The sequence below is a fragment of the Talpa europaea genome, assembly GCF_964194135.1.
Source record: "Talpa europaea genome assembly, chromosome: 11".
NCBI lineage: Eukaryota > Metazoa > Chordata > Mammalia > Eulipotyphla > Talpidae > Talpa > Talpa europaea.
The window spans coordinates 68,782,421-68,796,035 of NC_140078.1; the positions used below are offsets into that span (position 1 = coordinate 68,782,421).

The following is a 13,615-nucleotide window of genomic DNA, read 5'->3' on the forward strand; positions in this document are numbered from 1 at the left end:
AAAAAAAAAAAAAAAAAGCAACCAAATTCTTCTTAAAAAAAAAAAAAAGAAAGTAGTAGTTCTGGAGATATTCTGTGAACTGATTTTTTTTTTTAAAAGATTTATTTATTTATACAAGCACTGGGTACAGTCAGAAGCACGGGAGGGTGGGAGAATTCACCAGAGCCAGAGCAGAGAGCAGAACAGGCAGAAGGACCGAAGTACACTGCTGAGGGGAGCAGCGGGTGGCAGGAGAGGTCTGCGCGCCATGCGGGACCCTCCTCCGGTGGCCGGGGAGCAGCTGAGGATAGAACCAGCGCTGCAGAGGCTGCAGGCAGCTTCGCAACCCAGTGCTCAACCGCTGTGCCACCGGAGAGGCCCTGTGAACTGATTTTTAACAAACTCCAATTGGTTGCTGCTATCCACGAATGTATGAAGGCCCAGGACTCCATCTCAACTTCTCCCTTACCTTGCACCACCAACAGCTCCTGGCACATCCCTTAACTCATCAGAGGGTGCCTGGTAGAAAAGGAAACGCAGTCAGCCCTCACCTGCTGCAGCCATTCCCTGGCATTTACCAAGGGCAAGACCCTGACCGGGCACATCACCATCCCTCACTGTCCTGTGAAAGCATCCTTACCATCTTCACGCACCATTCTGGGGATCTGGGGCCTAGAGATGCAGACACTCACCTATTCTGGCAGTTCACAGCAGAGCTGAGATTCCCACCTGTCTGTCTGATTCCAGCCCCTGCTCCAACCCCTGGGCCAGAGCCTCTCAGTCACTCTGCAGTTCAGTTTGTGCACCTGTGTCTTGCACTGAGAGCTCCATGTGCCATCCCAGAGGACCCGCACGGGCAGTGGACCGATTTGGTAAATGGCCAGCAGAGTAGAGGCTGTGCAGTGCCTAGGTAAGTTCTCCTAATGATCTCTAAATGACAGGGAAGACCTAGAGTTGGGAGCCTCCCTCCCACTGTGTGACCCTGCGGTGGGTGAAGGGAAGTGGCGCTGTGAAGTGCTGGGCAGAGTAAGGGCTCTACAAACTGCCCCTGTGTCACAAGGCCATGATCCTATTGCTGAATAGACAGGGCTAGAGGGAGGCTGGGGTACTAAGCACATAGCAAATAATCACACACACCATACTTGTCTTCCTCCTCTCTCCTCCCAGGACACAGGAAGCAATTTTGGTACCATCAGTCACAAAGGGAAGTACTGGGGTTCCACTGTGTCCCAACTATCAGTGAGACATGAGGGCATGGGCAGAATGTTCCTGGGGTGCCAGGTAACAGAGGAGACACTGTTCCTGATGGCTCTGGAAGCCAAACAAGGTCAAGGTCTTCTGAACTACTTTCTCCAGGGGAGCCTGCTTACAGTGACGAAAGGTAATCTGGTTTTGCCCCCGTGCCCAGTGAGAGAGAATTTTTCCATTAACAGAAATAGAGAGGAGAAAAAGAAATGAGCATAGACCCTTAAGCAAAAAGCAGAGTGTACCAAGCACTGGCAACATGTGCCTTAACTCCAGCCAGGTCGTCTGCTTCCAGTCAGCCAGACATCCAGCCTCTGGTTGCAGAGTTAACCACTCCCTAGACACAGGAGGAGGGCATTACCTGTCCTGCAGGGATGGACTCCAAAGAATCAGAGCATCCCCCGGCGATGGGCCGGTCCTCAGGAGTCAGACTGTCGGTGGATGAGAGGCTGCTGGCCAGGGCCTCCTCTTGCACGAACATGATTCCTGGAGAGACCAGGGGCAGGGGGCGGGGTGTAGGGCAGGTGGGGCAGGGAAAGCAGTCATTCAACAATCAGGGCTGGGCCCTTGGGCTATTGGCATGGCTGGGGGCTAATCAGACCTCCAAACCCAGACGTGGAGTATAGAAGAAAATGTTAAAACTGAAATCTTAGAACAATTTGAAGAACAAATGACTGCTAATTTCATCTCAAGATAGGGGTGAGAGCTGAGCATAGATGCAAAGGAAGAAACTGAGATGTGACTACATAAAACTATTAAGTGATAAACCTAAATCAAAATGAAATGAAACAAGAAAAAAAGTGCTTGTAATATCTAACAAAGGCTTTATCTTTAATCTACAAACAGCTCTTACAGATACCAAAAATGAGGGGAGAAAATTCCAGGAGATTGCAAAAAAAAAAGGAGAAGACACTGCACAGAATGATGGCCAACAGATATAACAGGGAACAACAATGCTCACCCTGACAAATGATCAAAGAAGGGCAAGTTGGAGCGAGACACCAGTTTTGTCTCTCACTTTGGCAAAAGTCAGACTGATCATACAGCTCGAACTGGGCCTAACTGGGCAGAGGCAGGCACTGGCATGGGAGCTGGGAGAGCAGTTTGGCAGTATGTCCATCAAGAGCCTTAAATGTGTTCAGTGCTAGTGCTTTCTCCCAGGGCAAGGACAGAGAGGGTCGCCTCTTCCCCAATTTGACATCTCTGAGGAGTTTTGCAGACACACAACGGGGCAAGACCCTTCTTGCAGATTCCTGTTTCCTCGAGGGCTTCAAGGACAACCCACACCCAGTACCCATAACCTTTCCTGCAGGACACACCCCAGTGAGCCTCCCCGGGCCACTTCCCATGGACAGCACACTCTGACTCATGCACCCCGGGAAGCACACACACGGTGTTTCAACCCTGCTGAAATTGATGAATACAGCACACCTGGGCCCGTTACTTCAGATATTTTCAAGACTGATTGAGGGTAAAGTCTTTTTTTTTTTTTTTTTTTTTTAACATTTTCTTAGCTGCACTTGATTGGTGAACACTGGGCATTAATCCGTGGTTTAGCAGGTCTGGAGGAGCCCAGGGTTTCCCTCCACAACCCGGCTTTACCACCAAACAGTCCCCACAGCCCAATGAAATGACTGAGAACTCTCAAAGCCCCAGAGGTCACAGACTCTCATCTAGCTCAGCCACTGCGCAGGGACAGGACAACACACTTAGCCCAGGTCCTCCGTCCGCGGTTGAGGCAGACACAGGGCCCGAGTTCGGACACCCCCACAGCGTGAAGCAACATGGGCTATGCACAGGCAACAAGGGCAGCAAGCAGTCATGCACGAAGCGCACTGCGGGGTCTAACCTGGGCTTTTGTCTGTGCGGCTGCTCTCTCCTGCAATACAGCCCTCTCCTACTCATCCTTTAAGAGTCCTCTCAAACACCATCTCCACCACAAAGTCCTTTCTGCTCTGGATGTAATCTTCTGCCTCTTACCAAGGCCCCCGAATCAATCTGCACTGTTGTACCTTGGGCATACAACTCAATTCCCCAAGAGGCTCCAAGTTCTTTAGCAGCACTGTCCTGGTCATCGTGAACTGCCCCCCCCACCCCCCACTCCCCCACTAAGGACACAGGAGAGGGAAACCCTTACCGACCACTCTTCATGAGCCAGGAGAGCAGTACTAAACACTTCCCCAGCATTAGCTCATGCGCGCCTCTCATTTATTTACCACAATTCATCAAATCTAAGATGCGTGGATGTGGCGCCATCTCGGTCTTAGCAGAAGGTGTCCTCGGAAGGTTTTCACACGACTCCGTCAGGAATACCAGCTGGCTGACAGCGACTATGAGACGCCACTGACTGAAAGACGCATCTCAATTTCAGAGAAGTCACAAGGTGGATATGTGTGCATCTTAGAATCGATGAAGTAGGGTGTATCCATTTTACAGTTGAGAAAACAGCAACAGAGAGGTTACAAATCCTTGAGGGTACATGGCCAAGGACGGTGGGACACACCTAAGCCCAGGTGCCTAATCCTAAGCCCTTCTCTACAGCTTCCCCTCAGGCCCCAGATCTGGCCAGAGAATCAACCATGGCATTTTGCACTCAGCCCCTCTGCGTCACAGTCCTCCAAGGCTCCAACAAGCTGGCTAACAGTTCTGATGATCAGAGACCTGGTATCCACTGGACATCGCCCCCTTCAGGCAGGCGCAAGTGCTGAGTTTTTTCACAAGTAGGTTCCCGTCTATGGATCAGGCTGGGAAGGAAGCTGTTCACATACAGGAGAAATCCTTGCCCCTCCAGGTAAGACTCACTAGCACAAAATTAAACACAAACACCTGTGGATCCCTCCACATTAAGAAAAAAGCAACACTTTCTCACCCCTTCCTCCCGCAGCCCTGTTTGAATGCTGAGGAAATGTGGATAGAGACAGTCTCTCCACTTCCTTCCTGGACTGTGGTCTGTACAAACAAGTGGTCAGAAAGGGCCACTCAGGATGGGACGGGGACATCGGGAGAGTATAGACACCGGGGCCCAACCTTTGTTGTTTCTCACAAAAAGGAAAGAGATGTGCACACCAAGACATCCACTGCAGTTTATTTATAAGAGTGCAAATTTGGAAACATCTAAATGTCCAGTAGCTGGGAAAGGGAACACAGACAATGAGCAGCACTCGGGCGAGCCCCCAGAGTGAAGAAGGTGAGGATGGGGGACTGAGGCCTAAGCCTCAACACCAATGAGCTGTGGCCTTGGGGACAGACCCTCTTCACCTGTGTGGTCTCTTCCTTACCAGCTGCTCCAGTTTGTGTTCACTCACACACTCACTCATTCGACTTCACAAATGTTGACTGCAGACCCCCCTCCCTGGCCTTGAGGACCAGCTGTAGCAGCACCCTGTCCCCCAGCAGCCTAGTCCTGCAGCTCCCTGCTGGCTCACCAGTGCTGTGGGCTACCAAAATGGGCTTTTGCCCCACAGCAGGAGGCAGCATCAGAGAGGTTTCCTCACAACAATATAAACTCCTCTACCCTTGTACATAAAAAAAAAAAAAAAAAAAAAACCCAAAAATTCTCAGCCAAGAATGTAACAAAAACAAATCAAGAATCATACTCTGACAGCTAACAGCACTGCTCCACTCTCACGACTCTGCAGCACAGAGTCACAAGCTGGTGGGTTGTCCTGACTGGGCTTTCTGACTTAACCTGAGTTCCTCTCTTCTTCCTACCAGCTCGTCCTCTCTTTTCTTCCTACCAAGTGTCCCTCTCTCACATGTGATGGTTGCAGCATTCTGTACCAGGGCTTAATCTTCCTCTCAGCTTGCCGTTGGCAGCATCCTATGTTTTGCTAGCATAAATAATGCTGCAGGGAGCATTTCCCCTCCCCTTCCCGTTATTTTATCCCACTAAGATAAAATCCCCACCAGTGGGGTTACCAGGTCAAGGGGTGGGAACGTTTTTCTGGCTCTTGAAACATAGGGTCAAACTGTTTTCCCAAGACCTCACACCAAGTTCTGCATCTCCAGGAGCCCGGGTGGGCGGCGTTCTTTCCTGTGTGTCCCGAGCCTCGGCTCCACTCGGGACGGCACACCCTCCCCCTCTTCCGTGGGGGCCAGGCCAGCAGACACTCTCATGGGACCTGCTTCACTCACTCATCTCCGAGGATGCCTGGGTTCAGAGGTGAAAGCCCTTTGAAAACGCTAAGACAGTGGGCAGGTAAAAGGGATTGGTCTTCCATGGGTCCATGGACGGCCCATGTAGCCCCACAAACAGTGTTTGAGGGCTGGGTCATACCACAAGAACCACAGAGAGACAAGGCAATGATTAAAAAAAAAACTTCCCACATAGGGATCAGGGTGCCTGACTCAGGAAGTAATAAAGCCTGACTTCCTGTAAACAAGGAGCCAATCTGCTCATACTGCCTGTGGGGGAATGGGGACCTCATGATCCAACAGCCCCAAACCTGGTCAAAGGTAGCCTCAGGGCCCCATTAGACACCCGAAGAAATTGGATGTAGGCTTCAGAACAACTGGGGGTCCACATTAAGCCAACAACAAGGCCAGGAACCTTGTGTGCCACCCGAGAGTAGCTGGCCTGCAGACAGTACCACACCCTCCCTGCCCCTGAGCCCTGTAGAGAGAAGGTGCTGGTACCGTTCCCAACCCAGCCCAGTTAGGGGACCCAAACAGGGCTTTGCAGCTCTGCTAAACAGACCACACATACACGATTACCTTGGTTGGAGAGGATAGGCTGGGGCAGAGAGGCTGAGCTCGGACCCATGGTGGGAGGGGAGCTGCTGGGTCTGACACAAGGAGCAGCTGAGAGCCGGGAATCCTCACTGACCTAAAGAAGAGCAGCGAGTCAGCCCAGGAGTATGCAATAGAAAGGTCAGGAAGGATGTCATAGGTAGGGACATGAGTACAGACACTCAACAGTGTCTGGTGACAGTGAAGGTGATCTCACCTAATCCCCAGTACCCTCATGTGGCAGGCAATATCACTATGCCCACCCCCATGTTACAATGAGAGTAAGTGGCATGACTTGCCCAAGGTCATGCAGCCTTAGTAGGATGTAGCCAGGACTCAGTGGTCTGGATGCTCCCAAGGCCCAGTTCCACTTAGAGTCAGCTCCTTCCTCAGCTAGCTCTTCACGGCTGCTCCTCCCACTTCTGACACAAAGACCCACCTTCTTCTCAGGGTTGTTCAATTTGGACTTGACTTCCTTGGCTTTCTGAATCGCTTTCAGCACTTCCACAGTGTCCAACTCCTTCTCTGTAGTTGCTGTGTTGTCCAGACAGACCTATGGAGTCCATAAAAGCTATCAACATCAGGACTGGCAAGCATGGTGGGAGCAGAATGACATGGGAAGTGCCAAGGTGTGGGTTAGGCCTGGTGAGGACACAGGCGACCTCGGGAGCCTCACAGTCTACTGGGAGTTGAGCTCATCACCATCCATGGAAGTGACCTGGGAGTTTCTTAGGGTAGCCCAGGGAGGTTCCACACTGGGCAGTGTCTATCTCTGGGAGTCCCTCTCCAAGAAGGGGAGGTAGAGGGTCTGGGGTCCATTGAGAAGGCCCTTAGATGGCTGGGGTTGGTGGAAGATGGTGAGCCTCTAATTACAGCAGAACTCAAATCAGCAAAGAGCAAGTGAAGGCCTCTGAGCCAGAGAACTGGGAAGGCAAAGGCATGGGGAGCAGGCAAGGAGTCCCTGGCAGTTGGGGGTTGGTAGGCAGTGTGGTCTAATGAGGGAAGCTGATCTCCAGGGCCTGGAGAGGAGCTGACACTGCAACATGTGGTCTGAGAGCCTCCCAAGGTTTGGAACAGGGAAGGGAAGAGATGATATCTTGTCAACAATGTCTTGATAGTATTGAGAAAGGGGCACCCGGGGCTGAAAAGAGATGGAGGGGGAGTGTGGGAAGGTGGGGAAAACATGCAAAGAATGGAGTCAGGCCTGATCGAGACTGAAAAACTGAACCTGGCTAAGAACCTGCTCGGTTGGCACAGCACAGGCGGCCAGACTCACTCAGCTGGCAGCAGATAATGGTTACACCTATACTGGCAAAGGTGGGCAAACCCTCTGGATTTGTAGTCTATGGCAAAAGATGGCCCAGGAAATGTGATTAAAGTCTCTTATTTTTGACTCTTGCCTACAATAAACATTATTGTTCAAAAACTGGAGGACAGGCCCCCTGGCCTGAAGCTGTGAAAGAGGTAACATGAAGGAAGACCACTGGGGATAACAGTGGCTGGTGACCCCCAAGACGAAACAGGAGGAACAAGGAAGTCTTTTCCTGGGGAGCAGAAGACTAACCAGAATTAAAAGGCATTTTGGGAATGGACGTTCTTCTGAAGCAGGCAAGCACAGAAGAGTAGGCATTACTCCCCAGCTCTGCCTGAGTGAACATGGATTGTCTGGACTGTCTAACAGAGCTGACACCCCACCTCCAGCAGCTTACCTCGGAGGCCCTCTCTCCAAACTGAGCCAGCACCTTGGTCCTGTAGTCGGGAATGATACTCAGAGGGTTGTTCAGCAGGGCTACATGCTCCAGACACGGGAGGCTGCCTATGCACTTGACTTCTTCCATCTGCAAGGCATGAGTTCCAGTCCCAAATCCCTTATTTTAACACTTTAGTAACAGGACATATTTGATGCCCCCACCTTTTAAAAAAAAAATTCATTTTTTTATACATAGAAGAAATGGGGTATAGGCCAGAGGTGGGGGGAGGGAAGAGGATTCACCAGAGACAGAGTGGGGAGCAGAAAAAGCGGATCTACTGAAATACACTGCTGAGGGGAGCAGCGGGTAAGACAGGAGAGGTCTGCTGCGCCATGTGGGTAGCTCCCTAGCCAGGGATCAAACTCATGCTGCAGTGGCTGGTGATAGCTTAATGGCACTGAGACTATAACCCCTGCACCACCAGGAGGCCCTGATGACCCCTTTAAAATAAAACAAACAAAAAAAGATAAAATAAAACAAAGCTTATCATTCTCCTTGGTGATTAACACTAAGGCCACCCAAACTAGAACCTAGAGACCCCCTGAGATGTGGCTTACCTGTTCAATTCTATTGTTGCTGAGATCCAGGTTGACCAGGGAATAGAGTTTGTGCAGGCTGCTCAGACTCTCCAAGTGGTTGCCTGCCAAGTTCAGAGTCTTGATGTTCCCCAATTTGGTGTGAACCCCTTCCAAGGTGGACAGCTTGTTATAAGACAAGTCTAGATGCACAAGGTTGTACAGGTGCTACAGCAGGATAGAGAACAGGGAAAAGTGGTTCAGGTCGACTTCCAAAGAAAGTATGTCATGGGTCTCCCAACCTAAAATGACTAGCTCTGCAGTTGCTTCCATTCATCCTGATGGTTAATTGGGAAAGAAACCCACCTTCAGCCCCCACTGCAGAGGCAGGACCACCCACAGGGTACAAGTACATTTTGAAAATGAGGTTGTGCATCTTCATGACAGAAATGAACCATCTTTATCACTCTTAATGTGTTTTTATGAATATTTTCTAGTTCTCTGGAGCTATAGCAACTATCACTTAGTACATCATTGGGACCCTAAAGGATGGCAGCAGCCCCTGCCCCTACAACCTCAGGTGCAGACATCTTTGGGTGCCTGTGAAAGAAAACCCCAGGGTATGACCACACTGCCAAGGCTGCGTCAATCTTCTGAATAATCAGAAGATTGGACAGGACCTCACAAGACACCTGCAAGGTGGCAACAGTCTCCAAAGACATTTATTACCTGCAGATTGTCCACAACCAGCACGCCATTGTGACTCAGGTCCAGGAACTCAATCTTTGGAATCAGTTTCTTGTGAAAGAAAAGAAAACACCTGAGAGTCTGGTGGATGAACACCCTTGAACTTTCTATCAACCAGAGACTCCTGGGCTGGCCGTTTCTGCGTGGCTGACGTGACACCTCCGGGTGACCACCCACAGGACCATGCTCACAGGAACACAGTGCAGAGCATGACCCAGTGTTGTTACAGAACACTTGATCATGAAAATGACAAACAGTAAGGTCCTAGAGAATAAATCCATCCTTTTTCAACCCTACCTACAACCACCAAGAAGCACAAATAAAGGAACTACACATCTGGAATCCACAGAAGCGTTTTTCCATTTCACAACCTGAGAGTTGATTCTATCACTTAACTGTTTTTGATATATGTCAAATGTATTTGTAATTACTGTAATTCAACTGGCTCTAACCACTATCTCATCTAATTTAAATAATTCCATTCGGAGTTGCAGGCAATGCACATAGTGCTAGAAACAGGTTTTCTATGGTCCTTCTAGAAAAAGGCTGGTTAAATACCCACCCTCAGGGTTTGGTCAGGCCAGAGAAGCCCCTGGGGCCCACTGCTGAGATCATACCACAGACTCATCAATCTCAGAGATGCTGTTGTGGCTCAGGTCCAGAGTGGTCAATGCTTGCCACGTGGGGATGATGGCAGTCACAGGGCCTTCTAGGGCTGTGCCTTCTGGCTCCCACTCATCAAATTCCGAGGCTTCAGGAACAAGGACTTCCTGTATAAGAACATCTGTTGAGCACACTCTTGGGCCCTCACGCAACACTCATTGGCAGTACAATCATTGCAAAATTTCAGGAAGGGCTTGAGCATATTTAGCATGTGGAAGTGGACTTGCATTTAAATGGGGCTTCATACGTCTTCAAATGATTGTGAAATAAATGAAAAGCTCAGCAACATAACCACCACTTGGAATATATTTTGGTCCTGCTTCAGGAGCAAATGCTTTTCAAGCCCACAAAGTCCAGACAGCAAAAAAAAAAAAAAAAAAAAGCAATATGGTGATGCCTTTTCTGGCCTAAATCTGAGAGACTGAGGTCAGAATTCGTAGCGTCTCCAGGCAACTACACTTGGCACAGCGGTCCCCACAATGAGCAGGCGGCCTTTTTAACCATTATTTCACAAGGATAAACTTCAACAATGCCAAGATAAAGATAGCAGCACAGAGCGCAGGGACACAATTGGAAAGGAGGCAGGCAAGCCTCCTCACTTGACTTTTCAGACCCCAAAGACTTCTCCTTTCTCAAAGGACCATTCAGGTCTCTCAATGGGGACAGACTCTCTATATCCTTGTTCTAGATAAACCTCCTTCTTTCAGTCAATAACCAGAAGAGATTTTCCATCAAACTCCAGTGTGGATCAGACATTGTAAGTCATGAAACTATACACTATGGAAAAAATAAAATAAAAAATTAAAGTAACTGCTATGCTTTTCCTTTACCTGGAGAAGGAATTTATCATTACTAATAAACAATCCATAAAAAGGCAAATAGAAACCTCTTTTATTCTCAATTTCAGAATTTCAGTTGCTGACATACAAAGAGCCTGGTATATCTACCACCTCACCCCATGCCCTGGCGGCTCTACTGAGAATAAGATGCAAGCAAATGTGAAGCCAAAGCTTTTTTAGCTTAGAGAAACATTTACATTAACCACTCTGATAAACATCCTGCCACTTGCCACTGAATAACAATTTGCTCATCAAAATCCAGTGACTTCGGGGGGTGGGGAGAGGGAAGAGAAGAGTTCCCTAAAGTATCGTTAAACAGTGTAGATTTTTTAAAAAATATATAGACTTTTATTCATATCTCTTACATCACTGTGTATTCCCCACCAATTCACCCGTGAACCTTCACCATAGTCCCTTGTGCTCTTCTCTCCCATTTTGAACCCTTTTCCTCCCCCTCCCTCACAGAATTATCTTTCATTTATGATTGCCTGATAGTTTTTTTTTTTTTTAAAGATTTATTTATTTATTTATACAAGCACTGGGTACAGTCAGAAGCGCGGGAGGGTGAGAGAATTCACCAGAGCCAGAGCGGGGAGCAGAACGGGCAGACTGACGAAATTCACTGCTGAGGGGAGCAGCGGGCGCGGCAGGAGAGGTCTACATGCCATGTGAGACCCTTGCCGGAGGCTGGGGATCGAACTGGTGCCGCAGAGGCTGCGGGCAGTTTCGCAGCCCAGTGCTCAACCGCTGTGCCACCAGGGAGGCCCTAGTTTTTTTTTTATTATTTTTTTCCCCAGATCCCTTATTTGGTTTCAACTTATAGAAGGACTACAGGGGAACCAAACAGTGTAGATTTTTGATGAAGACACAGACTACAGTATCTCATGGCTGCGACAGGCCAGGAGGTCCCACTTGAGTTTATCTACCCAGAAGCAGGTCTGGTTTCTGGCAGACAGGTGGGGGTGGGGCAGGATCAGTGTAGGGCCCTGCCCAGCAGACAGCCCTGGGTGGGAAACAAGTAGCACTGACCTTCATTGAGGTTGCAGAGAAGCGGACGCTCATGGTGGCTAAGGTGGGCTTTGATGCCACCAGCCCACAAATGTGCTTAGCATCACAGTGACTTATCTGTAACAAGGAAAAACTGCATCTCAGAAACATTATCTTTGCTCCATTAGCAGTCCCAGGAAGTGGGTGTTTGTCATCCATACATAAAAAGAACCAACTACTGATGAGCCCAAACCCTTAGAGACAGAAGGCAACTCAAACTTTTAAGTCTTTGTCCCCACTGTTAGAGCTGACTAAACATTCTCTCACTATGAACTGTGAACCCCATGTTCCCTGCTTCTTGGGGGCTAGATAGGGAGACAGAAAACATAGGCTCTGGAGAGCAAGGGGCTTCCACCACACCGCTAATGTGGTGGTCTTTCCTGGTCACTCAGCCCCAGTTCACTGGCCTCAGCTGTCCTGCACTGAGTGATGGAGGGGTATAGTCAAAGCACTCTCCAGGGTTTTATACACCCACAGACTCAAAGCCTCAGCCAGCTGAGTCAGGGCTGGGTAGGGCACTGCTCTAACCTACTAGTCCTTACTTGGCCTGCACCACTCAAGGCACACACCACAAGCTCACATCAAAGGAAATGGTCCTCAAGGTCTCTAAGACCAGCCCAGTATGCTTTTGGCAGACCAGTTCAAAAGGCAGCAGAAGTTGGAATTGGCTTTCTCAGTAACTGTTATTCTGGCCAAACTTCCTGTCTTAATGCCCTAAGCCTCAGTTTCCTCCACTGTAAAATGGGAAAAGAAGTGCTAACTTCATAGTGATGATGGGACGATTTCATGAAGGAGTGGACATCAGACAAAGGGCTGAACACAAAAGCCAAGCTCAAGAAAGATGCTTTGTGTGTGTGTGTGTGGGACCCTTGCCGGTGGCTGGGGATCGAACTGGCATTGCAGAGGGTGAGGGCAGCCTTGCAATCCAGCGCTCAACTGCTGCACCACCAGGGGAGGCCCAAGAAAGGTGCTTTAAAACATAATTGAATCCCCTTTTGTTTTTAAAAATGGTATCAAAGCTGTGAACCCAGAAAAGTTCAGCAGTGAGCAACGCAAAGTTTTTCTTGAGGTGTGGGCACACAGAGAGCAGAACTCTCAAAGCCCTTTGCTGATCTGCCTTGGGAAACACAGACTTGGAACTAGCTCTACCCGATCCTCAGGATGGCTTCCTAGACTGCAACTCAAACAAGAATACCCAGCAGGAACCAGCCCTGGTGATCCATCCTGTCCAAAAGCTGTTTAAGCCAGGAGTGGAGACACACAGACCAGTCAAGAATTGAGACCTTTCTCTGCCTTCAGATGGGCCTGACTTACCTAGATGCCATATACTGTCAAACTCAAAAGCAACAGCCACCTTATGATTAAACCCAGACATCTGACATCAACAATATTCCCTAGTAGGATAGTCACATGCCTGTGCGGGCTCAGCCCTGACTGTACTCCAGTGGCTCTGACCTTACCTCCACCTGGTGAAGAGACTTGAATATGGACAGATCAAAAGGCAGGAGCTGCTCCCGAATGTTGCTGGTCCCCAAAGGTCCTTCTGTGCCAGAAACCTACAGCCACAGATACAGCTCAAATTAGAATGCTGTTGCAAGCTGTCCCCATCTACTATCATTGGATAGTGCAAAACCCCACTAGAATCTTTGCTTGGCTATGTGAAGTACCCCCACTCACCACTTCCGTGGTTAACAAAGCAGGCTAAAGCTGAGGTTTAAAGCAAGGGGACATACGGTCATGACTGCCCCCTAGTGCTCAAAGTCAGAATCACAGTACCAAGAACACCAAAGGTGTTCCTTCCCCAGTTGGCCCAGAGTCTCTCACACACACTACCTGGCAGTGAGCTATTGGACCCCGCTGGCTACATGCTCACACTGAGGGGCTCTCATGACTGGGCTGCTGCAGCTTTACCTTAAGGTACTTAAGGCGACAGGTGAAATCCAGGATGTGCCCGAGGTCAGTCTTGGCGTCTCCGCTGGCGCATGTGGGCTTTCCCTGCCGTAGCTGCTCTGTGACGGCATACAGCTGCAGGGGTCCAATGGCAAAGACCTCGCCAGCCCCCAGAAGCTGTTCTCCTGCAACAGCCATGTCCCATAAGGTG

General features: G+C 49.4%; 1 protein-coding gene across 1 annotated transcript in view; it reads right to left on the bottom strand.

Annotated features, from left to right (window-relative positions):
- The window catches only part of NISCH (nischarin), a gene marked incomplete at both ends in the record, with an annotated part of 34,396 nt that overhangs the window by 7,214 nt on the left and 13,567 nt on the right, over positions 1-13,615 (bottom strand). Inside the window, 11 exons of the mRNA XM_084247197.1 lie at positions 449-498; positions 1,586-1,710; positions 5,938-6,049; positions 6,392-6,505; positions 7,662-7,790; positions 8,261-8,446; positions 8,948-9,016; positions 9,583-9,735; positions 11,497-11,592; positions 12,975-13,070; positions 13,426-13,589. Of these exons, the coding sequence (XP_084103323.1) occupies positions 449-498; positions 1,586-1,710; positions 5,938-6,049; positions 6,392-6,505; positions 7,662-7,790; positions 8,261-8,446; positions 8,948-9,016; positions 9,583-9,735; positions 11,497-11,592; positions 12,975-13,070; positions 13,426-13,589 (1,294 nt within the window). The remainder of the gene's footprint in view (positions 1-448; positions 499-1,585; positions 1,711-5,937; positions 6,050-6,391; positions 6,506-7,661; positions 7,791-8,260; positions 8,447-8,947; positions 9,017-9,582; positions 9,736-11,496; positions 11,593-12,974; positions 13,071-13,425; positions 13,590-13,615) is intronic.